General features: G+C 34.9%; 1 protein-coding gene across 3 annotated transcripts in view; it reads left to right on the top strand.

Moving 5' to 3' along the window:
• The window catches only part of HPGD (15-hydroxyprostaglandin dehydrogenase), a 29,015-nt gene extending 9,350 nt beyond the window's left edge, over window positions 1–19,665 (top strand). For 2 of the 3 annotated variants that reach the window (XM_074865079.1, XM_074865077.1), the window contains exons 4-7: window positions 8,201–8,297; window positions 15,546–15,622; window positions 17,588–17,751; window positions 18,817–19,665. In XM_074865079.1, coding sequence (XP_074721180.1) covers window positions 8,240–8,297; window positions 15,546–15,622; window positions 17,588–17,751; window positions 18,817–18,952 — 435 coding nt within the window. In that variant the 5' untranslated portion in view covers window positions 8,201–8,239 and the 3' untranslated portion in view covers window positions 18,953–19,665. Of the gene's footprint in view, window positions 1–8,200; window positions 8,298–15,545; window positions 15,623–17,587; window positions 17,752–18,816 lie in introns of those variants that run through there. The other variant, XM_074865078.1, reaches the window with a different exon arrangement.
• Window positions 19,666–27,610: the final 7,945 nt, after the last annotated feature.

Below are 27,610 nucleotides of genomic sequence, written 5' to 3' on the forward strand. Positions count from 1 at the left end.
ATTCCCTGCCCCAGTTTAAAGTACAAAGTACAAAAGTAGAGCAGTACAGAGCAAGATAAATCAGAACAAACACATATGGGGTGTGTTCTTTATGGCTAAAAGAGTTCACAGAACCAGTTGGTCTTCAGGAACGTTTTTAAAGGAGTGCAAGGAAGTTCCCTGGTAGCACTGCTTGAGAAAGCATGAGGAACAGAAAAAAAGAATCAGGTTTAAAGAGTTGGACTTCATTTAGAAGTAAAAAGAGGGGAAAAAACACAGTTCCTACCTCTATCCATTACAGTTTCCTGAGAGCAAGAAAAGACAGCTTGATAAAGATGGGTGGGAAAAAAGAGTATCAAATGCTAAAAATAGATTTCTGTAGTAGTGCTTTCCACTGGTTTGCTGTATTTTGTGCTAAACATCGTCAACCTTTTCATTACTTTATTAATATTTCTACTAACTTTTTTAGTTAATGCCATCCATTCCTCACCTCAAAATTCCAAAGCTGATAGTGTTGACTTGGTCAATATCAGCTTGATCAATGGCAGCTTCAACCACTCATATCCCTACAAATGTACTTTCTCATTATTATGGTATACAAAAAAAGATCTTGCCAACCATACAGGAATTCCATTTTAAATGGATATTACCAATGTAGTAGCAACAGTCCATCACACACACCCGTACCCATGCACAGAATAGCACAAGGATATATGACACATACATTCTTATCAAGAGTCCTACCTACAGTCCTCCAGCATGACAAGAACAGTGTTTCTTGAATTAAACTTCATCAGAACTTATGCCCAAGGAATCCAGAAATTTTATAATCTGACTTTTTTCTCTTCAAGTCCCTAAAGAAAGAAAAGTGCCCACATTTTTACGAGCCTTGAACATATATGTTAGTTAAACACAGTTTGGTGTTCTAAGAAGCTTCCCTAATTTTATCTTGTGTTGATGATATGGGCTTTCTGGAACCACTGTAATTATACTGGCTGCTATAATTACAGTATCTTTTCTCTTTCCAAATGCACTTAGCACATTTTATACTACGACAATCCCAAAATTTACTTGGAGGTTCCTTTTTTTTTGCTCGTATCAGAGGTTTCTGAAAACTGACATAGATTGCAGTAGACAGTTACATGTAGCATTACTGGTATTGCATATGCTTACATTTTAGTTATTACCTGAATCAAAAGTACAGAAGTACTTTACATAACATTTTGACTATCTTATTGTTTTCTTATTCCAACAAATTAATTATTTTGTAGGTATATTTCAACCAATTCCCCAAATGAAATTTGACAGGAAAATCACAATTATGTCCTGTTTATGTGATGTTTCTGCACATTTTAATACATTATTCTGACAAAACTTTAAATTGCAGGCCATAATATGGGCATGCCAAAAAAACTCACAGCCATATGGGATCCAATTATTTAAGTGTTGCCCAGAGCGAAGTAGAATTCAAATACACATGTAAAATGCGTTCAGGTGCATGACAGTCTCATCCTTCATTACTAGACAAAATGTGACATTACCAAACCATTCCAAGTTTTTACATTTTTCATGGGTTTCATAATTTATTTCCATAAATGACAAAGGTAACAATTTTCTGTGAATTTAGAAAAGACTTTTTTGAAAATGAAGTCTACATAACTCAGGGTTTGTCCCTGCAAAATATTTAGATTGGTACTACAGAGAAGAGAATACAACACTCTGTATATATGCATGGCTCCGTTCAATATAGCTCATGGTGAAATAAAGGTTCCAGCAACTAACAAACTTTGCAAAATCAATTCATTTGCTCATCAGTAAGGAACAATTCTTCAAAAGGCCAATTAATGTCTCAGCAGAAACCAGAAGGGTAACTAGGCAAACTTCAGAAGTGATTCATTTTATTTATTTTTGGGACAAAGACTTCATGATCATCACAAGGCTGTTCCATTGTGCAAGCCATAAAAGGGATCCATTAGAAGTATGCTGCAACCTCCTATTCCATCCCCCTTGCTCTTCTTTCCCAGTGTACCACAAGAAATGACAAGGACTGAACTTTCATCCCAAAATAACGTGACCAGGACACATAGATGGTTTCAGCAGCTGGGAGTTACCACCAGGTCCCACAGTACAGACTGAGGCAAGCACTGTTCCTTAACTGTTACCAACACAGAAACAAAACAAAACAAATGGTGCTATCTGCAGAAGATAAAATGGCATAGGTAACTAGTTTACCAAGCTTGCATTCTAAGACAACAGAAATACACCAACTCTGTTGTTCAGTGGCTTAGTTGCTTATTCTTCAGCATAATTTGATGTCAGAAAGAGGACTAAGTGCCTAGGGACAGATGTGGCCACCAAAAAGTGAGAAGTACCACTTACCTTGAAATCAGTGGCATTAGGGTCAATCCTCTAAGTACATAAAGCAGACTGTAAGTATAATTATTTTTGTTGTTCATATTGCACTAGGAAGGACACAGACTTACCTTAATTGCACAGTAAGTCAGTGAACTTATTAGCTTACATTTTTAAGGTATGTTTACAGTAAGCAATGTTGAAGTACAATGAAAAGCAAATTTCTCTGAACTAAGAACTACTTAAGCCCAGCTACTCAAAATGCAAGACTATTCCTATGTCCTTCAGAAATAGCTGGGGAGGGAGGGAAGTAAAGAAAAGTGTGCAGTAAAAAACTAAAACATAGTATCTCACTCCCACATTGTACAAAAGCTACTGATTTCTAGCACATGATCAAATCCTATTGCACATTCCTTTCTGCTTTCTTCCACTCCCTCCCTAGACTTCTTGTTTTCCACAGTTGGAGCTGGAAATTCAAACTCAAGAGCCTGAAATTTCATTTCATATAGCAAGTAAACTGGCCTATACATAGGAATACCAAGGAACTTGCATGCTTGCTACAACCAGTCTGCTTCCTAGAAAATCTACATTAAAGACAAAATCAGTCCCGCCTCCCTGTCTAGCAACAAAATGCTAAAGTTTTCCATGGATATCACCAGCAGCACTTAGTTTAAGACTTTTGAAGTTTGTCTTACGCAGTTCATAAATTACTTTGAAATGTTTCCTTATAGATAGCCATCAATTTACAACATCACAGTATGAAAGTCAAATGATCTTGGGTCAAATTCCAGTTCTGTGCTAACCTGCATTATGAAACCACAAGTCAATGGCTCTTTCATTAATTTTTTTGTTCGGTATCCCTAGCACTGAACTAGATTAGCTCAGAAGCCTACATAAAATGCTAGGACTGATTACTGATTGCCATTTTGTTCTCTCAAAAGGATTAATATTGCCTTTTTACCTTGATAAAAATAGGGTAGTAATCTTCAGCGTCGAAGAAATGCAGACATGGTTTCTCAGCATAAAGTATTAGTGTGCATAAGGAGACAGCAGAAGTATCAGACAAGAGGTGGCAAGGGAAACCTTATCAAATACGTATAAGAAACTATGTCAGTTGGAACACCTCCCTTGAAACACTAGAAAAAAAGCACTGTGTACTAAATTACTTTCAAAGCAATTGTCACTTGCAAAGGATGATGATTAATGATGTTCTGGGCACCATCACTGAAGAACACTTCTTTTTTTTAATAGATCGAGCTAAAATGAAACACAGAATATGAAAATTGAATTACAGGTGTAATGTTGGAATACAAGAACATTGTATAACACTGGTTCCTAACACCAGAAAAAAATTAATTAGGTCTCTATGAAGACTTGGAGTCTTACTAGAATCAGAGTTTCAATATATGATTTCTTTTAGAACAATAAAATTAAAACTATACAGCTGTAGGATGTATAGAAATGTCAAGAATCATAGATTTTGTAAGTTTTGTTTCTGATTTTGACACTGATACCTACATTGCCATTTAACGATTTGTTATATAAGTTACTGCTAATTGATATGATACTTACAAAAGCAACTGCAAATGTTTTGAGTATTTGTACAATTATTTTGCAAAATTTACCATGCTGTCAGATACTAAGTTTTGGGTGTATTACTGTATGGTACTTCAGAATGTCTGATCTCCTCTAATTCAAATCTGTAATTTATGGAAGCTAATGCTAGTAGATATTCCCATACTCACCATTATAACTTCATTGGAAAGAATCCTAACTTTTCTACTGGCAGTTGAAGAGTAAAATTGCCTCTTTTGGGAGCACAGTCAGACCTGCAGTGCACTTTGATGGTCCATCTTCATTATGTGCTACAGTAAAACACCATGTTTTGGTAAGAAAACAAACAGCAGTATCACTAAGATCACCATTTTTTCAACAGCTAAGAGGACAACTGTTTAGATTATTTTCTGATTTTAATGATACTAGTTTTCAGTAGCCAGGAGCAAAAAAATTAGGTGAGAGTCAGCTGTCCCAATTTTCACTTTACCTGAATTTAATTGCTAATTTGACTACTTTCCTACTCTTTGTTCTTGACATGTTTATGGACAACACCCATGCAGCTAAATGCAGTTGTAAACAAAGGAACTGCAAAAAATTCAACTCTAAAATGCAATGTGCTTTCATGCAAGTTAAGTCTCCCAGTATATTTTCGTCTTAAAACAAGTCAGAAGATTTTTTTTAATTAGGTGTTTTTAAATTTAACTTTGCCAGAATTTCTATTTGCAATAGACAAACTATGAAATATTGTTTGTTAAAAGCATGAAATTAAATTATTATTCTTAAAAATATACATGCAGAACTATACAATCTGAAGACACCTTTAGTTTCTGTCAGTTTATTGAAAGGCAAATTACAAGCATTTTTCATCATATCCCAAAACCAGGAAACCAGGCTGCACAAATCGCAGCATTCTTGGCCTGTCTTACTTTCTATTGTGTATTTCATGGTATAGTGAAGTAATAGCTGATAAGCTTTCTTCTAGAGTTCAGACTAAGTATTCTGATGTCAACAAATAGGAATCCAAAGTCACATTTCATATGAGAGGAGGCCTGAGGCTGCAATTAATGCACCTGCAAAGATGGATTTCATAACAAAACCAAAACCCATTATGCTATTGTTCTTTGGAAAACAATAGTCCAAAGACTATTGCTCCTTGGAATATCTCTTTCCCGTTTGAGTGTTTGGCACCCAGATATGAGAGCCAGCTTTGCTTTATCAACTCACCTGGATAAACAGGCTCAACTGAAAAGTGCCACTAAGACTTCTAATCACACATTGTATGACTTTTGTACTACAGTAAGTTCAGCCACTGCTGTTCTTCCTTGGAGAACTATGGAGAGGACCTGCTCTCCTGGGGAGATGGGAATTCTGGCAAGAGAATGGGAGATCTATCACATGATGCCTTTCATTTGAAGTACCATCTGCTGAGTGTGCAGACAGCTAGGTTCTTCTCACCCTGTATATTTGGTTCGGAGTTTATCTCCAGAATAATTATGTTATCAGCCCAAACATCATAAATAGCCATGTCACCCAAGATCAGCCACACTGGATGAGAAGATTTTTGCAAGGATAACAGCAGGTGTAAGGGCAATATCCGAATGAAAGTCTGCATTTATTCTGAAGACAAGCTCTCACAATATCTACATAAAGGAGAAGGCTTCCCCACTTGAAAAAATGCTAAGTTAATGGAGTCTAGAGGGAAAAAAGAGCAGTACAGTGATTTTGATAGGAGAGTCAAGCTATCTGCTTTTTCCTTGTCTTATAATTGTGGTTTGGCCAAGGACTCATCTAGCTCTATTATCTCTTCGAATAAGGCTGGATGAATAGAAAAATCCTCAAGGAGCCCAAGCTACTTCATTCTCCAACTGATTTCCTCTAATCATCCTAGGTGGAATTCTCTTTTTCTGTTCCGTGGGCTGAGCCACTGCTCCAGGTCATGATAGGACCTGCACCTGCTCTCCACAGACAGCATTAACCCCTTCCTTTCTAAAATGTCTCTTGTACAGACTATCATATGTATATATTAAAAAAACACCACCCACCCTTAAGTCCAAGTCTAATTTCAGTTGAGCTGCTGATGAGTTTATGTTCAGAAAGAGTATACACAGCAACACTACCGGGCATTAACAATCTTGTTTTTCAATAAATCCTTTAAAATTTACATGTGACAATCAACATTAAACAGCACTAGATAACATTTATAAGGGCTCTGCTACTTTCCAGGACATGCAAGAGAAATCAGATTTAGTTTTGTATTTTTCAAACCACTGAAGATAATTCTTTGGAAACTTTCTGTTAAAACGTTTAATCAATAACATTCTTTTGATATTAATCAAAACATTTTTAAAAAGCATGTTACCTGAAACAAAACTTTCCAAGAGAAAAACAGAAAAATGTTTTTATGAGAACTTTTGTTTATGAAAAATTTAAAATATTATTTCTGAATTTTGAAATATTCATATTTTATTATTTTTACACTATTCCAGGAAATACGTATATTGAAAATATATTAATAGTGAAAATATCACATAAATTGCTGCAGCTATAGAAAATGAAAAAAGCTGATTCATTATCAAAATTTGAAAACAAACTTGGTGATGTCTCAGGTTGTTTTATCTGTCAATGGGCAACTTCATGTTACCTGGAAAATGAACAAGCAATATTAATAAAGCAGGACATCCAGTCTTCCAAATCTAATTCCTGTTAAAACCACCAAGCCTGAAGGATAACTGAAACTGGATTAGTTTTACTCTATGTTTTTAACATGTGTGTCTAAAACTATCAGCTAATAAAAATGAAATATAATATGCATCTTAAAATTATTCCAATTTTGGTTTGGGAATTTAGATAATGGTAGAAAAATACTTAATCTTCTGATTTTAAATGCTGTTTCTATCCAGGACAACTAGACATTATCCATTAGATTTTAGGCTTATACAGCATTTCTACTGTGGTTTTTTATTACTTTGGGAAATTTCCGTCTCCATGATTCACAATTCTGTAGACCTTCCCTGGTCAAAAATCTCAGTGAAATAATTATGCACAGATGTGGAAATATTTGTAGGACCACTTGATCTTTTGAACATTTTAATTTATTTGTGTCAAATAAACAGCATTAAACAGTAACAAAATACAAATGGAGTTCTCATTTAAAAGCTGAAATACTATTTTCCTAAGAATAAAAATGACTCAGTAAATTTGTTCATTTTAAGTAGAAATTGTAAACCAAATGTGAACTGATTATGGGGAGATCTAAAAAAATCAGTAAATAATTATGAAACTCATCACTAATGCAGTAATATTGCAACATTTCACTAAAGTTAGTATCTTCCACTAGGAGCATTGTCTGCTGCCTTTCTATTATAACTTATTAAAATCACAGGTAAAGTGACTTACTCTCTGGGAGAGCCTCTCTGGATTCATTCAGGAGGCTGATAACTGCAGGCTTGGTGTACCTTTAGGCATCTTAATTTAAATGTCTGAAGTCCAGTGAGAGGAATCCCAGCAGAACTTCTGACTGCAGTAGGGTTCAAGAACAGATCTTAAGGAATCAAGATTGTACAGGTCTCAATAAAAATTCTTCCTCAAAGTTATTTCTTTTTAAAAAAATATTTAAAAAAAAAATTAAAATCACATGTTGCAGCTAATATTATGCAAACAACATTTCACATCTCTTAGAATGCTTTTTTACCTTATCTGTATTTGCCTGTTTGGGCTAACTTTCATTTGAGAGGAATGGTAATACTCCAGTAACTTCAGTCAGAAAAGAATACAAATTTTAAATATCCTGGGATCAGAAATATATCACATAACTTAATCCTAAAACGTGTGAATTTCTCATGCCTTGAGCCAAATGGAGTTATAAGCATTAGCGTTATCTTCAGATACAGTCTGTACATTTTTTTATAATGTAAAGCAGCATGTCTCAACAAAAATGCTGGGATTTGGATGAGTTCATCCACCACTTATATCCTTAAAGTATGTGTTTCATCTATAAATTATTTACTTTTTTTTTATTTGATTTCTTTCACAGCTCATATTTTACATTGTAACATTTTAGTTTGATTATTGATATCTTAATAACAACAATAATTAAGCTGCTTTTATTTCTATCCATTGCAATTGTGCTTCTGAAGTTACTGGGCTGTATTACTGTGGAGTGTCTTCTGTGTTTGTAATCTTCAAAGTGTAAATAAGATCATTGGCAAAACAATACAGGTTCTAGGCACCACAAGAAAAGCAATTTTCAGGTTTTAGGAGAACAAAAGAAAGATATTTTGAATATAATTATCCCTTTCCCTCCCTATATCAGACATCTGTGATTAGAGGAACGTACCTCGGCCTAGAATACATGAGAAAAGGAAATGGAGGTGATGGAGGAGTAATCATTAATATCTCATCCTTGGCAGGTGAGAATATAAACACTTTCTACTCACTGGTTTGTTTCTGAAATAAATGAATCATACTGATCAGTCATACATTTTATCCTTTCTTATGGCTCTTACCTGTTTATTCCCACTTTGACCTGGTTTTCATCATAGCAACAGAAATAATATCACAGGACAACTTTCACTTGCTTTTTTAAACTCTATTCAGTGAAAAATTCAGTTATTTTCCTAATCTATCAGTCTCATATTTAATAATCTTGAGCATGATATAAATAGTTTTTTTCAGGTTTCAATACTGCTACACATTGAGGAAAACTTAACTAGCCTCAATTCATTATGCTTATTCAACACTATTCAATAACTGCTGAATTAAAGCATACATACACTGTACTGTATGTAAAAAACCAAGTCTAATGTATAGACCTAATTTGAATTCAGGATTACTTTAAATCTGATTATATTTATATTATAGAGTATTTATCGGGTATCAAATATGGAAAAGCAGATCATCTTTTTTCACAGAAAGTGAGGAAGCAGTAGCAGGTCCTCCATTCAACTCCTTAGGAGCAGAGCTGTAGGTATATTTAAGATTAGACTGTACACACCAATGTACACATTAGAGTGCCACACACCAAAGTCCTCTCAGATGTGATCTACCTCTGCTTGAGAAGCCATAAAATTAACACTCATGTTTCACTGAGCTCGAGCAAACATGTTCACATACTTATCTATGTTATAACTCTATTTCAATTTATTGGCATAAAAATAGAATTATATGGCTTCTAAGTCAGGGTTATTGCTGCTCAGTTGTAAGGCAGAATTCTGCACCCTTTCCGGTAGGTACGTTCAGTGTTGCAGTGGCTGTGCTTACAGAAAAAAAGCATAGCTGAAGGAGAAATGGTAAATAATGTCACCTGACACCCTTCCTCAAAAAAATTGTGGGGAAGTATTTGCATTGTGTCTTGTTTGTTTGAAGAGTTTGTTCTCTCTTGCTACTGTCATAGTCTGAGAAAAATAATACACATGCTAGCTTACACTTGGATTGTCAGTACTTTCTTTCATGCAGTATACCAAATTATAGTAATTTTATTCCAGGGTATTCCTATGTATTTTAACAATGAAAAGCCAGTAAGACAGCAGTGGCCATAGTTCCTGAATGTGGATAGGTGTGAATATTCTGACTACTATTAAATTCTCTTGTAAACTTTGGCTTTTGTGATGAGAAGTCCACCCTGTTGATATAATGCATGTGGATCTTCAGGATCTGACTTAATACATGAACATATCCCATACTGGTGAGGGGTTCTTTGTTAAAAGTCTCCATGTGCCTTTAAGTCAGCACTTGCAATACTGCCTACTGATGCCAGTAAGTTTATCTCCGTTGGCTCAGATGGACGTTGTATTGGGACCAAATTAACCCAAAGGAAACTGCTATTGCAGGACAAGAGTTCATCAACACAAGTAAAAGATTAAACATTTTCACAGAAGTGCTGATGCCCATGCAGTGCTTAAGAAAGGGCAGAGGTAGCAAGTGGTTTGATTCCTTTGCTAACTAGTCTCAAATGCACACAAAATTATTTTATGACCTAACAGCTTGGCTGTTCTCCGTTTGTTAAGAGCTTATAAGTGACATTTTAATTATTTGATTAAAATTTTCATTTATTTATTTACTTTTTTAACATTAACATTGTGCCATAATATCTGTCAAAAACAAAGTGTTCTTTGCTTTGTTTGCTTTTACATGGCTTGTATTTAGCAATTGCTTTCAAGGTCATAAGGAAAAACACATTATAAAAACTGACATGCACTAATTTTTGTTGTTTATTTATTTACTACTATTTGTGCTTTGTAACTCTAATTCTCCTTTCCAGTCTGAAGGTCCAAGTCCTGCGGTTTATTCCATATATAACAGATAAACTACCATTGGCTTGTTTAACATCCTCTTCTAGTGTTTTCTCAGAGCTAGCTTCTGTTGATCATTAAACTTCTGAGTGGTTTTGATCCCCCTGTCCAAGTGCTCTATAAGATTTTATCAGATACACTCTTCAGACAGCAAATAATCTTGTGTCTTGCTGAACAGCAAGATGAGTTATATTTAGTTCTTACATAACATTCAATAATATTTGCTTTACACATTGATTAGTTTCCAGTTCTTTACCATGGGAATTTTGTCAATTATTTGAAGTAGGGACAAAATCAAGCCTTACTGGTTTATATTTCCAAACACCTGTGGAACTATTTAAATGCCTCCTATGAAGTGGATGCTTAAAGTGTTCAGTCAACTGGATGAAAGCCAGTGTCCACCTTGTCTTTCCAGTATTGAATCTTCCTTTCTTTAGTGTCTTCACAAGACAGGACTAAGTAAGAAAAGGAAAGAAATATGTGAGTACGTGCAGCAAGCACCCAACTCCTAATCCACTATGTCTCCAAGCTATAAAACTTTCTTAATTTTAAGGGATTTCTGCATTCATAACAAGAGGAATAATGTCGCTAAACAACTGAGATAACGGGAAATGTGTTTTACTGCCAATTTTCCCACACAAAAGATAATGCCAATGACTGCAGGTTTTTACATTGTAATAAACTTCATTTCAAATTTAGAGTAAAAGGTTCTAAAATTTATTCTGTGGGAAGCTACGTACATTAATTTAAATTCTGTTTAACAGAATAGATACAAGCAACTGAAAAAGCATACAAAATTACATTTAACTCCTGAGATCATTTACATTTACATTACAATTAAATTTAACATTGTCTCTTACCTTTTGGTGGCTGGTACCTATAAACTTTCATTAAGTAAAGGGGAAAAGGGAATTCATGTGTGTTCATGCACTTTTGTTTTGATAGCCTTCATACTTTCAAAAAGGTATTTCATAAAACTGAATTTGCATCTGTCGATTCTAGCAGATTAAACAAAAAAATCAAAGTATTCATAGAGGGCTTAAAAACTGGTAAAATATTTAGCATCAAATTATGATAGATTTCTATGAGAGATTGTTCAATGTGTAGTGTATCTGGATACCTTTCTGTTGTACAGCCATATCGACAGTTTGATTGCACTCAACTTCAGGCACTCAGGTTTCACACTCAAGCAACCACTTTGTCCTCCTCCTACAGAAAGCTTCAGCCAAAATAAATACTTAAAGTACCCCTCACAGCAAAGAGGCTTTTTTAGGACCTGATCCTATGTATATTACAAGAACAAAGCTAAGCATATGGTTAACATCATTGAGTAAAGGCAAGAATTTATCTCAGTGATACAGGAGAGCAAAGGTGTAAATGGCTGCACAACTGTGGCCTTCAGTTCAGCATCATGAAAGAGCCTCTGGTCCCTCCCCTTTGTAAAAAGGAGGATGCTGCGCAGAATCCACAGGAATGAAGTTAGAAAATTTAGAAACTATTCCCTTGAGACTTCAGTTCACTGTTAAAAATTTCCTAGAAATGACACAGCTTAGATTTTTTGCTAGGATTTCTGTGTCTCCTTTGTTTTGACACAGATCACAGCAGTATAACTGACATAATGAAGGTGATCTTGTACCTCTCCCTATTCTTAAGAATAGGGTATTATATAAACCCCTCTAATCAGTTCTCTCATCACTCTCTAGAACCATCATACCCCTAGCTTGTTTCTCTAGTTACATATATCCGCTTTTCAAAAGAAGCTTTGGCCTTCAAAGAACATTGTAAGCATATTCGATACTGTTTATCCAAATACATTTAATTTAAATAAATATGGCTAAATCTTGTAATGTAACTTATTTGCAATAGGCTTTGATAAGGATATTTTATAAAACAAACCTTATACTGAAAGGAAAACACATTACTTCAGCAATATTTTCCAGCACATAGAGAAGCACACTTTTGATTTTCTTTTAAATAGGTTCTGTCAGTTTGCCAAAACTTACCTTTCAGCATTTTCACATATCTCCATAAACAATGAAAAATTTAGAATTTTAGGATGCCACACAATACTGTGATTATCACATTAGTGACCGAAAACTTAAATATTTTAATGGGATGTTTAAATGTTTTAACAGTGTATATAGTTGTCTAAAGTATAACTGGGAATAGACCTTAATCACCGCATAATCATAGTGTAGAAGCAGTGCTTTCCGATGAACCCAAAGCCCCCATGAGGTGAACAGCCATGTTAGAAAACAGACTATGATTCTTTATTCTCTGTGCCACACTCATTCAAACATGAAGTACACTCCTCCAACAATTAATGAAACTTAAAGATACTAACAGAAATTACATTTGTCTCAAGCTGCCTAATATTTGCATAGAGCAAATAGAGGGCAGAAGGGTCATCTAAAAGCTAATCTATCTTGATTCAAAGAAAGAGACTTGTTCAAATCTCTTGAGGGCAACGTGTTCAGTGGGAAAGCATATCTGGGGAAAAAGTGCTTAATTCTCTATTCATCAAAGCTCTTCAGCAGACTGAAAGGAAATACTGGTTTCAACAAAGCTCACTGATACAATTCAAGCTTATTGATACAATCCTCTACCTTCAATACTAATTTCTCAAAATGTGGATATAAAAACTATTGACCATGACAAATAGGCAGTTGTAGTGAGAAGTCTGACACCACGTCTCAAATGGTAGACTGTTCTTGATCTCGTAATGACAAGGGCACTAGGGTACAACCAAGGCCAAGAATTGTCTTTGTCAGTCTGCTAGGAACTGAGAAAAATAAAAAAGAGCAGTTAACACTGATGCACAGGATTAGTGCTGGTCTGCTTAAATTGGTTTTCGTAAACCAAACAGCACCTTCAGTCATCATGAAATCATTTGCAATTCACCAACTAGTTCTCAATGAAGATTGTTTCAGGGGAGAAGGAAGTTCCCTGTCCCCTTTCATGTAACAGTTCAGTGAGGTAGCAACATCAGAGAGAGGAAAATCTGGGCATAGTTGCCTTCCCTTGCAAAGAGAGATTGAGAACCACATGTATCACTTTCCAGGAGTACATTGCCCCATCACCATCCATTTGAACACCCTCCCCTTCCTCCCCCCATTATTTTGTGCATAATATTCTCCAGTCTGTTTCACTGCAGTACCACTTTGCATAAGATAATTAAATATTCATGGAAGCAGCAAATCCAGTCCGGATTTTCTAACAGATGAATGCCCTAAGTAATATGCTATGAAAACATATTTTTTCACTGGTCAAATAAATACTTTATACACAAAGTATATATAACACAAAAACCATTTTTCATAAAGCAAGTTCTCAATCAGAAGCATAACGCCTTAATCCAAGCTAAGCTGATAAATACAAATTTAAGAGAACAACCAGCCACTAAAGTTCTTCATTTCCCACCACTGAACAGTGCTAATACCAGTGTTGCTTTCATTGGATCACCAAAACCAAGATAAAACCTTGAAGGTGTCAGGGTTGTAATTAGAACTTTGTGCCATCTTAGAAAGTTTTTTCCTTCAGACAAAATGGATTTCAGAGCAGTGAGCCCATGCAAGTCTCTGGCATACATAATTTTTCTGGCAAATCCATACTTAAAGCGGGGTAGTGTGTTCTTCATCTCCACTGACAGAAGTCACACCCTTTCTTGATTATATCACTTAAAGATATGAAATATGAAGAATGAAAAACGTGTCTGAGATATTAATTGGGATGACTCCCATTAGAATCAAACATTAAGGCATCAAAATCGGTATCCAGTTTTATAATACCATATTCAGGAACACATACAAATTTTATCCCCTAACTTTAGAACAGGCTGTGGTTTGCTATTCACAAGACCTTAGCTTTCAGGTGGAACTACAGCATGCATGTGGTCCAGTTCAGTTGTCATTGTCTAATGGAAATTGTTGGCATAATGGGCAGAAATGTATATACACTCATGGTCTGTCATCCCTTCTTGACCAGCTTTTTACCATCAAACAGTCCTACTAGAATTAAGTTCTTAGTTTTCCTCCAAAACTTCTGTTCTCTCTTCTTTCTCTACTATAAATAGTGATTTTATGCTCTCCCACTCCCACCATAAAGGTTCACAATGTTAGCAGTCATTTTTTATTTTGCTTCTCCTTTTCCTTACAGAAAATAGCAATGATACTACCCAGGATTGTTACCTCTTTTTCCTGTTCCCTTCTAAAAATTTTCATCCTGGCTTTTCATTCCAGAACAGGGCCCACTGTAGGAGGTACCATACCATGAAATCATTTTCAGCCAATTTCATTCAATCTAGAAAATGCTTCAAAAAGCTTCCCTATCTACATCTCTGCTTTCATTTCTTTTTGCTCACTATCTGAGGTCTTCATCTTATTCCACTCACAGTGTTTACTCACTTATCTCTATACTCTCTCTGCACTGAGGTCTTGTGTTCACTTCTCAGGGCTTTTTCCATTTGCTTATTGCAAAATGGCTTCCCTATTTCATTCAAATGTCTTTTAAAAAACTATTACCTATGAAATATTACCAGAATAGTATTGTAAGTAAAATAAATTTTACAATGCCTCAGATGGTGCATCAAGTCTGAATTATTTTGTTTATAGTTGCTCCTTTAAGCAAAAACTACTATGCAAAAGTGTATGTAGTCATAGTACTAACCACATTGTCAAATAAATAAGCAGTAACAATATTGCATGGGCAGATGTGTTGGCTGACTGCACTTCAGTCAGCTGTGCAGCACACTCATCTCTCACATTAGGGCTAGAGAAAAAGTTTTGTCTGAGGCTGAGTTTTGTTACTATTCCTTCTGTAACAACATCAGCAAGGGATTTAAGTCTGACATTATATTTATGTTTTGAAATATTACAAAGATAATATTCAATCAGTTACAGTAGTCAAAATGGATTTTGCTATTTCCCTTACCTTTTCCCATACTTCATCCCTGAAAACACTAAATGATTGCAGGTGACCAGTTTACATATCAGCAACTAGGGTGTCAGCAATCAAAGTTTATCTAAAATACTTTACATACTTTAATCACTTCACAGATTCATAAAAGGCTCAACAGTTTCATCACTGTTTTCTTCCAGATCCTTTTAAGTCATACTTCATAGATACAACTTTTTCTCTTAAAAGTTCTACTCCTTTGTTACTTTTATTTTGCCTCCTCGTTTTTATCCATTTCATATCTTTTCCCAGCCTACCTCAGATTACAAAATTTGCAAACTTTTACTAATCTATTTTCTTGCATCTCTATACATCCATCACTTATTTTTTACATTATAGACCTATATGTGTGTTTAAGGTAATCACAAAGAGGAGTACTCAACATCTTTATTCAGCTACCTTTTTATTTTAAAGGACTCATGCCTGCTGCATTCCAACCTGTGTACTGTGCTACAAAGCATGGTGTAATTGGATTCACACGGTCAATAGCAGTAAGTATGTGTTTTTGAAAACAGTATCAGCAGCTCCTTGGGAACATGCCAAGTTTCTCATGTTCCCTCATTATTGTCACACAACTGGGACTGATTTTCTTAAAGCAAACAAAGTGTCTGAAGCAGTGGAGGTTCCCTCCTTTTGCAAAGGGAATCCAAAGATCAAATATGTAAGACGTGTGTGTTTATGGCCGATTTGAAGTTTTGGGAGCATGGAAGAAAGATGTTGTAAAGCAATTTAAGGACAGTGGGAAGAGCCCAAAAGTCAAAATCTTATCCAAGCTTTAAAAATATTTTTCATAACTCCATCCCAGTCATTTAACATTTTGGTTTCCTTATTTGAAAGTCAGGTTGATGACTTTTTTATGATAAATAGGTACTAAAGTGTATAAAAAGGAACTTGAATGCAAAAATGTCTGCCATTATTTATTCTTACCAACTCTTAATATGCTGAAAACATAAAATGACACATTCAGGATGGGACATGTTACATGTCATATAACCATATAGTAAGTCTTAGACTCTGACTCCAAAACTGTCTAGTTAAATTGAACAACCAGTATGATAAAATAATTTGGAGGGAGCAGATATGATTACACTTTCACAGCCTAAGCTTAAAGATAATCTACTCATAGGATTTACAATATAATTTCCAGAATAAAGCACCTGAAATGACCATTTTGATAGTTTATCTATATGTTACACCCCCACCTTTAACTTCTTTTTTAGATTAACCTAAACAGATTAGTATGAGTAAGTGTTGCATATAACATATCAGCCACAGCATGAACCTGACACCTGTTTTTCCATTTTTGTCATCTCATTATAATATAAACATCACCATCTAAATTCAAAAATAAAGGCTCTGCTAGAAAATTAGAGGAAATTCTGTCTCTATGGAACATGAGAATGACAAGGAGAAAAAGAATAATAAATTTAATGAATCATTGTATTCACCAGGAAAGGCAGTACAGCCTAACACTGGGCAGGTATGAAACAAAACATCAAGGACTTCAGTTTCTTTTCTTCTCCAGACCAAAAGGGCAGGCTACCATATCATGAAAATGACATATGATTTATGTAATACCAGAAAGGATTCCTATTAAATATTAAAATAAATAGAACTCAGTGTTGAACAGTTATGGTTATTCTTGGATATATCATGTATAGTTCACAAGTTCTGTGCCATTGCTAAGAAAGTTCACCAGGCATTCAACATATGCCTGGATGCTGATCGGACTTCTTTGCTACACACATGCATTGGTAGCACCACAAAGGAAGGGTCCTACCACTCCCATAACAATTTGTGCTGCTTTCTTTCATCATGCTTTGGAACTGCTTCCCAAAAAAACTCCTGCCTCTTTCCTGGAGTTCCCAGGGACGTTCCTGTGGAGATGCTCAGTGACAGATTCATCCCTTAGCAGGGACAAAAGAGCAGCTGGAAAGGTTTAGCATTACAGTTCTAGCAGCAGAGACCAAATCCTATTTCTTTTGATGTGAGGGAGGTAAATACATTCTTAGAGTTAAATCTTGATTTGACTTCAGATAGTTTTCTTTTAATAAGAAAGTTCTTATAAGATTGGAAGCATACATTTGAGAGAATTTTTTTACTTGGCTTTGCTTATAATAGTTACATCATCACCCTAGAACACTGTTAATGACATGCCAAGAGCACTAATAACAAAAATATTAGAAAAAAACAGCTGCATGGAAAGAAGAGTGTTGATTTCTTGTAGAATTGTTCTCTCAGCAAAACAGATGTTTTTTCCTAGTAATCTAGTATGGTTACTAGAGAAAACATGCTTCAAACTTAGTTGGTGAAACAAAACAATCAGTATTAACAAAATTTGCTTACTAGGCAAGGCTGAAAAGCATTTAGTGGTAAATCTCATTCTTTGAAAAACTACTTATACAATGCTGTTTTAAAATGCTGATGATGAATGCCTAACTTTTTCTCTTTTCTAGTTAGCGGCTAATATGGAAAACTACGGTGTGAGACTCAACACAATTTGTCCAGGATTTGTCAACACACCAATTCTTCAGTCAATAGATAAAGAGGAGAATATGGGACAATTTTATTCATATAAGGATGAGATCAAAAATATGATGCAGTTCTATGGCGTGATGGAGTAAGTCAAGTCAGATACAGTGATTTTTTGCCTTTTGTTAATGAAGAACAAGCACACACACAGTAGCGCTTTCAGGAAAATTAAAGGGAAATGCTGCCTCAGATAAAAGTCTATCAAATATGTTATCCTATATACAAGGAACAAATGGCAGATAACTAATGCTATTTTAAGAGTATCACCCACTCGGTGATACTTCCAATTTTCCCAGCAAAGTGCAAATCAAATTCTCAAGTTAGAGAGGGTAGGTTTAGTTTTTAATGGCCCTTGGTGTTCTTCCATAAATTTGTTTAATCAGCCTTGCTGTGAGATACAGGGTATATGATTTGTATTATATTTCCACAAAGTTTGCAAGTGAACCAAGATAGAAATCAGACCAAGAACTGACAAAACTAGACTAAGTTCATAAGAGCACAGTAATGACAATGGTGGATCAGATCAAAGAGCTATCAAGACCGTTATGGTATTGCCAACAAAGGCTAAAAGCAGACAGCTAGGAAAGAGTGTGAGAACAAGACAAGCATAAAGTGATATTTTTTTAACATTTTCTCAGCCTCATAACAATTAGCTGGTCAGATACTTCTTCAAAAAAGAAATTCTCTGTGTTGTTTCATCCATGTTTTTTCATATGTAAAATTTATTGCACCTATCGACTGCACGTGACAATATTCTCCTTACACTGATTTGTGTGTCAGTCCTGCTGCAGAAACAGGATAAATTAACAGCAAAGAGCTGCAGAGGATTGTGTAAAGATTCCTTCTGTCCATTGCCCTGACAGAGAAAACTTTGATAGGAAGCCCAGTGGCACCTGGATGTCCACAGGGATTTAGAAGTAGCTAGAACAAACAAATGATGATCTGTAAAGTTGCTGCTTTACGTTGTATGTCCTGAGTGAGGAGACTGGATTTCTCTCCTGAAACATATCGCTTTTGCTTTTCTTGAAAATAAATTTGTTCAAATACCAGTTTGTTTAATTTTCAGGGTGTATAAATCTACATCGAGTTTATTTACTTGTCCTTTTCACATGTTCTATTACATCATGATTCTGAAATAATTTTTTTTTTCCAGCCCATCAATAATTGCTGAGGGACTGATAACAATAATTGAAGACGATACTCTAAATGGAGAAGTTATGAAGATTACAGCATCCCAAGGGATTCATTTTCAACAATACAGCCAAACACCTTTTACATCAAAGAGATAAATAACTGGTTTATGCTAATTATTTTTGGCTTTTCTTAAATTTTAAAAAATTTTGAAGAGTAATTTTTGGAAAAAAAAAAAGTTAGTGTTGTATTTAGAACAGTGACAGTGTTCAAACATTCGCATCCTGATAACAAAGAGATGGACAAGAAAATCTGGTGTGGGATGATGTTGCCATCCTATTTTAATTCTATAAGCACTAGTAATAGTATTTATTCAGTAGATAAACACAATGTTCTGAAGATTTTTTGATTATGTAGTAATAGAGGCCAGTTTTTTTCCTTCTAGTAGTTCTGATCTACATACTCCAAGGGTATTTTGGTGGACTTTGTATAATTCTTTTCACTGTCATAAGTGTCTGCTTATTTACATCTTGAATTCTTCAGACCAGGAATTCAGTTCAGGAATCTAGAACACAAATATACCAATAAGGAGTTAAGAAGTTACTTTTTAGTATGAAATGTAAAATAGAACAAGAGGCAAAATTCTCTTTCCTCATTTATACATGCAACTAAATATGTTGCATATCATACAAGAAAGTACAGATTTTTATCTTCTTGGATTTTAGCTATTTATAAAATAGTCTAGAAATAATTTTGTTTTCTTTTATAGATTATATATATGAATTTTCTCTCTCTGTATATACAAGGATGAATACTTTGGCATTGACTGAAATGTAGATTTACTCATTAAATCATTTTCTAAAACTTTAAATCTAATTTCTTGCCTTGATTTATTAAAACTTCAATTAAATTGTGAATAATCTCTTTTTTCATGTTTTATACATGTCCATTTTGGTATTGTGATACATATTCTTAGATGAGGTATGTCATATAGTGTCAGTGAAAAATGAGCTTCCTGCCTCCTGAGTGCCACTGGACCTTCTGAATCCAGGTCAATCCCCAGCTACATTTATGAAACAAACCTTGGGACTCCGTGGGTTACATACCTGACAAAAATAAAATTTTACATGATAATTTATTTAGGGTCATAACATAAGAAGATTTAATAACTCCTCGGAAAGCTGGGAAAAATTAATATTTACCCTCCTTAGGAGCCCTGACTTTAATTGATATAAACATTGGTTTTTTTCAGCCTTGCAACTGAAAGAGTGGAAACACTAATATTTACCTTCTGTGGAAGTCAGGGAGTAATAAGACTATGGGAAGAAGAAAAGAAACAGACACACATACCTTAAATTACTCATCATTCTCCCCCCACCTCCATTTTTGGCTATGTTAACACTATTTTTAAAACCTATTTTGAATGCACAGATGATGCTAGCCACACCAACAACATTCCTGAAAGCATCTGTATATCCCTCTGGACTAACAGCTACTATCTGATTTGATTGGATTAATTTCTACTTTTGTCTCATTAAAAATAGAGCATTTCCTAATATGTGACAGAGTAGTGCAAAAGATGTGATATAAACTTAAAGTCAGCATGTTTCTTTAGTTAGGGTCCTAACACTGGTAATCATCTATCTTTGTCTCTCTCCTTGTTAAGCCATATATCAATGTAGTTTATAAACAAGGGAAGGGTTAATAATTATGATAGTATATGCAAACCATGTAACTAGCAAACAGCACACTAAGTTAGATAGTAACTCAGCAGCTTCTCTTAATAACATATGTCAAATAATGATGGGAATATTTTAAATGTCAGTATGTATGCTGACGATATATTTTTGTCTTTACTACTTTTGTTCATGTCTACTCTTTGCTGCCCCAAAAGCAATACCTGTTAAACAGGGACAGTTGAGTTTTCCAAGGGATCAATGAAAGAATATATAATTTATGAATGTTAGTAATAAAAGGCCAGAATTCTGATATATGCTCCCTGAAGGAAGAAAAACAGAAAGAAATTTAAAGGTAATTAGAGCCAATCACTTCACACATTGCACAATTAATTTGTGGAATTGCACTGGTACAACATTCTAATTCTGTGAATTGGCAATACTTTAAGCATGGATTCCATTTACATGGTATATCGACAGTCACACAAGACAAAATCAGATTAATAAAATATGCAGTTAGACTCCAGGACACCAGGAAAATCTAAGACTATATCTGGGAAAGAATTAAAGCCATATCTTTCTTGTATGTATAGGTCTTTTCTTCTGAATTATTTTTGTAACTTAAAGACAGATGTTTTCAAATCAAAGCCATGCAGAAAACTTCATGAAAGGCAAATACTGCATTCATTTCCATCTGATAATCTGATAAGGAAGTCTCCAAACGCAATACATGCTCATTTGATCAAATAAACATTTATACTGAGATAAATCTCAAATTATTAGCACATCTGGAACTCACTGAAAGAGACAAGGAAGTAACAATGAAGTAAAACTCTTGATGCAAATTCTAATAGGAAAAATATCCATCAAATTTCTACCTTTTAATTAAAAAAAAAATGCCCCAAACCAGATATTACAGTTTTCCAGTTTCAGTTAGTCTGTATTAAAAACACATCTGAGGGTTTTATCTGTACAGGAAGAACAAGTCCTAAATATGTTTTGGAAAGGTTTCCTGTAAGACTTCCCCCCCAACCTTTGGAAGTCTTCCAGAAAGCAAGAAAAAGAGCATATGTTTGATTTACAGACAGAAACACCCAAAAAAACAGTAGGTAGAAAGATGAGTTAAAGGGAGAAAGTGAGTTTCATTTTTGCACAAAGATTGTTTTGAAACTTCATTTTCAGTTAAAAGTCTTGACATAATTCCAAGACTTAATTTATTTTGCCTGGGAGATCATAGTTTTTAAGATGTCTGTTCCAGTTTTATAGGGAAACTCAGCCAGCAGTAAAAATAAATATTTTAAATGAGATCCACTAATTGCCAAGAACATAAAATGACAAGTAATAATCTAGACTCATATAATGATCATTATTTGTAATGAACACTCACTCCCATGTGACACAAGTTTACTTTTCAATGGGTCCTTACAGTTTCAAATAGGAATCTTTTAAGGCTAAAGAATAAATATTACTAGTGAACTCCATGTTTCAGTGTTTATGATCCTACATGAAAGCCCAAATCATACAGCATTTCAACTGCTTTGTGACGTGACCGTGTTACTTCATTTGTATTATTTAATACCTTGATTCAAGGAAATATTTTTTAAAAAGTACATAATCACAGTCATCAACATAATTAGGTGGATAACACATTATCTTCTCAACAGCTCAGAAGGACCTGGAACTGACTTGTATTATGTGTATCATAAAATCATGTGCATCAATTTTATTATTGAGAGTAACAAAGCAGTAACAAGTCCTCCTTGTAGCTTCCTTAAATTAAGGGAAGTCCTGATATGAGAGGCTAGACTTCTTCCTCTTGCTTAGAACATAAGCTTTGCAAACAGCAAACCAAAAATAAACTTTAATAAAACCAAAATCTGGTTTCTACTAAAATCTTGAATATGAGCCCAATCTTTAGAACAACAGCATTAGATATTTAATGCTATGGCTTTTGGGCAGGATGGGGCTCTTCTGACAGATCATTATTTCCTTCCTCAGTGTTGAACTGCACTAAACTTTCTCCAGGATGATTCTCCAGCTTGAACTTCCCTTTTAGCTAAGTCTCTTTGCTTTGCATCAAGAGATGTTGACAGTTTTCAGCTATAGCTCCAGAAGTCCAGATGTTTCAATGAAAGTGAAGGATAATACCATATGACTTCAATTTTTTTTTTTTAATTTTTTTTTTTCCCTCCAGTACAAAAAGGAACAGCTTAATGTCAGGTCAAATCTGTAATTCAAAGTGAGAGGGACAGTAAACAAGAAGAGTTATGTTTTTACTCTGAAGGGAACAGTAAACAGGTAGATACCAGGTTGAGTGAAAATATATAAGATGCAAAAAGGCTAAACCTAAAACATCTTTAAAATAAGTAACTTAATACCATTGTTTATGTGGAAAGCCATTATTATGAACTGTGGACCAAATTTAAACCTGAATGTTTTCTGACTTGTATAGAGACAGTCTAACACACTATTCTCAGGGATTCAGAGGATAAAATGAGGGTCTTCACAGTAAAAATTAACCTTTTTCATTAAGGTTATTTCAAGCAATCATTTTTTAAGCAGTGAAACATTTGCAACAGTTACACATTCAGTTCTTTTTATTTTTCCACAAGCTCTGTGCTAATTCACTGCTGGCATCTGCTGGGCAAACCTTACAGAGATTATTACTGCTGCAGAGGCAGAATTAATTTCTTGCTACAGAACTGCACTTTTTCAGCTTTCACTTTCATCAGAGGGTTCCTAGCCTTCCTGTTTTCACTCAGAAGAGAGGCCACACAGGACAGGATGATCATCTAGTGACAGGTCTGACATCTGCTCCAGGATTTCTGAATGGTTTAAGGCTCTAGATTTAGCCTCATGAGATTTATTGTAGTGACATCCAAGAAGAATGCAAAAGATCTACCCAAGCCTTATTTATCACCTTGACCTTGCCACCTCCTTCTCTGCATCTTTCCATTTGGACTACCTTAAACACAAGCATCACAGCAGTGAACTACACTCCAGCTACACCAAAACACAACTGCGTCTCTTCAGGAGTCATCAAGAACATATTCACTTAAGACATCACTCATTTCACTGATTTCAGACAATCTGTAAGGCCAGTTTATTAGTTCACATGATGCTCACAGAAATGGCCTAAGGTATCTCAGCATCATTTTTCTCTTTGCAATGCAAGCTTTCCTCAGCAGCCGCAATCTTGAGAAAGTAAAGAAAGAAGAATTGGAAATCAGGCTCTCAGTTACACAGCTTTGAACTCTTTACTATAGGACATGAGAATTAGCACAGTTCTGCCTGCTTCCAGAAAAAAGCACAAAGACAACTTTGAGTGTACTTTCCCACAGCTGTAAACAAAACCCACAGAATAGAAGAGGAAATAAAGATATTTTTGGAACATAGGAGTGTAAAACTCTTGAGAAAAGTAGTTGTGTTTTAGTTCATCTAGCCATTCCTATTTACATAAATGACTAACACTTCAGAATCTTGTACAGCGTTTGACCTTGGAGATGTATTGCTGCAATTAACACTACAAACAGTTAACCTCACATACACATGAATACTGCAGTTCACAAGACCCACAGATGGGTAGAGAATGCTGAAATCTCTGCCACTTATTCTGGAACAGCTGTTACAGAAGTGAATCATCTTCCTTGTACAAAATCCTTCTGGCAATTTCACTTCAAACAGATATAGTGTTCCTCTGTGGAGCTTTTTTCTCCTCTGCATTTGTTTAAATACACTGCTCTCAGCAATGCTTACAAATTATCTGACACTTATCAAAACTACTGCTGTTGTTTTGATTTAAGAGAGTTACTTTCCTTGGTATGTATTAATGCAAGGCTAGAGAAAATGCAGCTAGATCTTCATACATGCCCAGTGCTACACCAACACTTCATCTTATACTCACGTTTCCTAGAGGAACAGTACATATTGACTTCATACAGGGACTACTACACTTTATTTTTTACACCCTCTGTACATGACTTTATATATATACACACACATATATACATACACAAACAGAGATCTCCACATATATGTATCTATATATCTATACACTCACAGAATACACATACAATAGAAATTATCCTTTGTTCTAGAGCAACATACACTATTTATGCATGTATTTGAAGCTAGTAACCTTTCTAAAAGTGGTAATGCATTATTTTTCAGTGATGTTCATCTGCCAAATCTGTTTGGTGAAGTTCATGGAATATGCTTAAATCTATATAAACTACCTTTCATTGAGCAGGTTTTACCTTGTCTAAGTCAAATTTGCAACTTCATTTTTCTTCAGTTCCTGAATTATATCAAAATTAGAATTGCTCTTAATTTAAACATTCACACATTAACTAATGTATAATCTTTGACATATTATGTCTCTCTAAAATTCCATCTGCTGAGGCAAATCTATTGCCTTATGTTATAATACCTTCTATATTATTTTATATATTACCATAGATGCATCAGTGTCACAGTCACTGAAATACTTGTGATTCTATGCACTGGACATTTCCCAGATATTTCATGACAGAGTCTTTGTGGCAGGAGGAATTTACTTTTTTTCTTATGGGTTTTTCTCCTCCTGGTGTCTGAGCTGCTAGTATTACTTTTTACTTGTAGAAGTGGAAAACAAAACAAAACAAAACAAAAAGCCAAATCCCTCCAAAAAACCAACTTCCATTTGAAAACTATCCATCCAAAGAATAATGACAAGTAAAAAAGCAGAAGAGAGTATACATTGTCATTGCATTTATTGAACAGAACTATCCACTGAGTGCAACAGTGACTTCTGCCTAAAAAAAAAAAAAAAATTATGTTACAGTGTGGCCAAAACCAAAAATGTGTTCAGGAGGCCCATCTCTAGGACTGTGTTCCTTGAAAAATCATCAGATATATCATCTGAATAGTCTCATTACTCCTTGTCATTACTCCTAATATGTCAACCATTCAAAAAACCAAACACAGAACAAAACATTTCCATAAATTACAAAGTTTGTACTACTAAACTGAATTGAAGATAAGCAGCTATTTCTTCCAGTACAGATATTTGTCTAGGACACATACATGGTGCAAACCCTGTGGCTAAAAGAATAAGATTAATTTGTTTGAGCAACAGTTTGTACACATATTGGTATGAACAGTAAGGTTGGTTTTGTCCACTAATTTTCCCTTGAGTTGTCGTCATACCATAAACTGTTGGGAAAAAAAATATTTATACAGTTTAAGGAAGAAAAAAGGTACAGTAATCACTCTACATGCTAGAATGAAATTCAAACTTATTTTCCAAGGAGAGTTTCTTAGAACATTTGACCATGAAAATACATTGGTAGCATAAATTAAAATACTACAGGGTGCCAACAAAGATCTGTGGGGTCTGTTTCACACACACAGGGACTGAAAACATTAAAGTTTGTTAATGGAATTTTCAATTAGTGATAGCTTGAAAAGCAATCACAGTTGTTTAAATAAATTAAATGTGTTTAATTTCTGTAAATTTCAAGCCTTGGTGCTGCATTTACAACAAAATATTTTTGTTCTCAAATGGAACTTCAGCACTGAAACATCAGTCATTTTACAGAAACATCTGTATATAAAGTAATACTTGAAAATGCACGCTCAGCTTCAGGGAAATGCTTAGATCTCATCCACTTCAGTGAGACTGAAACCAGCGTACTAGTTAACTGAATCAGAGTCTAGCTCTGCACTATAGACAAAAAGTCATGAGATAACATATAGCACTGAGGCATTAACTGCATTCAGGTCCTGCAGGCGTGGAGCTTTCCCTCTTTGCCAAATCCTACTGTGAGGACTAAGCATTTTGGACAGCACTTGTAGTCAGGGAAGGCGAGAACTATGCAAGAATCCCCCAAAGAAATGAGTTGGAATTTTCTGCCTCACTCCAGCGTCTCCTGCACGATATTGCTCACTGCCTTCTGGAGAAAAGCAGGCTTCACTAGCTGTCTTGGTCTTAGTTAGCTCTTTGCCTCTAGCTTCCCTTAATTTCCAGCTATTCAGAGAAACATTCAGCTAAAAGTCATTTTTGGCCTATCCCAGAAAACTAAAGTTTATCTCCAAATCTGTTGGGTCACAGCTTCCGAGCTGCACAATTCTGGAGAAAATGCAGAAGAAAGTGTCAACCTACAGGACTTGGGCACTAACTAATGGTAAATGCTGCTCCAGAGTATGTGACAAACCGTAAAGATTTGCTAATGGTGGTTGAAAATATGCATAAAATGAGAGCTCACATTTAATTTCTAAATGAAATGCCAATGTCAAACCAAATCGACCACAAATACTCTTTCCCTCCTCTCCAGGGAGAGGTGACCGAGTCCCCAGTTCTGGAAGTCAACAAACAACATTCTAGAAGAAATTAAAAGAGAAAGAGCTGTCATAAAATGAGACTTTACAGTCACAGGTGCACATTAGCACAAATCTACTGATAAAGACTCCACCATTATAGTATAGTACTCATTCTAAATTTTTGATATTTATAGGGATTTGCTTAAGGGGGCTTGCTAACAATTAAGTAGGCAATTTTATGCTAGAAAAGGCATCCTCGGCAAATACTAATACTAAACACTCATTGCTACTGACTTGCAGAATCATAGTTATTGGTTTCTAATTATTTACTTTTTTTTTTCCCTTGCATGCTGTTATTTTCTATATGTTTTAAACACTCAGAATGTATGACCAGGCCTCTAATCACCCACAAAGCAACCTACACTACTGGATCTTCAATATTTGCCTGATACTGAAAATCAGACTTTGTAAGTGAACAGCAGTTCTGACAGTGGTGTTTGGCACCACCAGGACTTTGAGTCTGAGTCCCAAAGCAGAAATGTAAATTACAGTAATAGAGAAAAAGAATGCATTTTGATTTGCAAATCTTTGATTTAGATTTAGCATGTATTCATGTCTGATTAAAACTCAGAGACTGAAATAGAACTATTATAATTTGATTTCTAAAGCCTACTCTAATTTTTCAACTCATTAGTAATCCATGCATTTTGATCAAATTTTCACTCTCTAGTAATTCTTTAAAGCATATCTTTGAAAGTGAGCTGCAGAAGAAGTTCTATGGTTAGACAGATTCAAACCAATTCAGTAGCTTTGTTTATAGGGCAGCTGCCAAGACTTGAG

The sequence above is a fragment of the Strix uralensis genome, chromosome 4 (assembly GCF_047716275.1).
Source record: "Strix uralensis isolate ZFMK-TIS-50842 chromosome 4, bStrUra1, whole genome shotgun sequence".
Taxonomy (NCBI): domain Eukaryota; kingdom Metazoa; phylum Chordata; class Aves; order Strigiformes; family Strigidae; genus Strix; species Strix uralensis.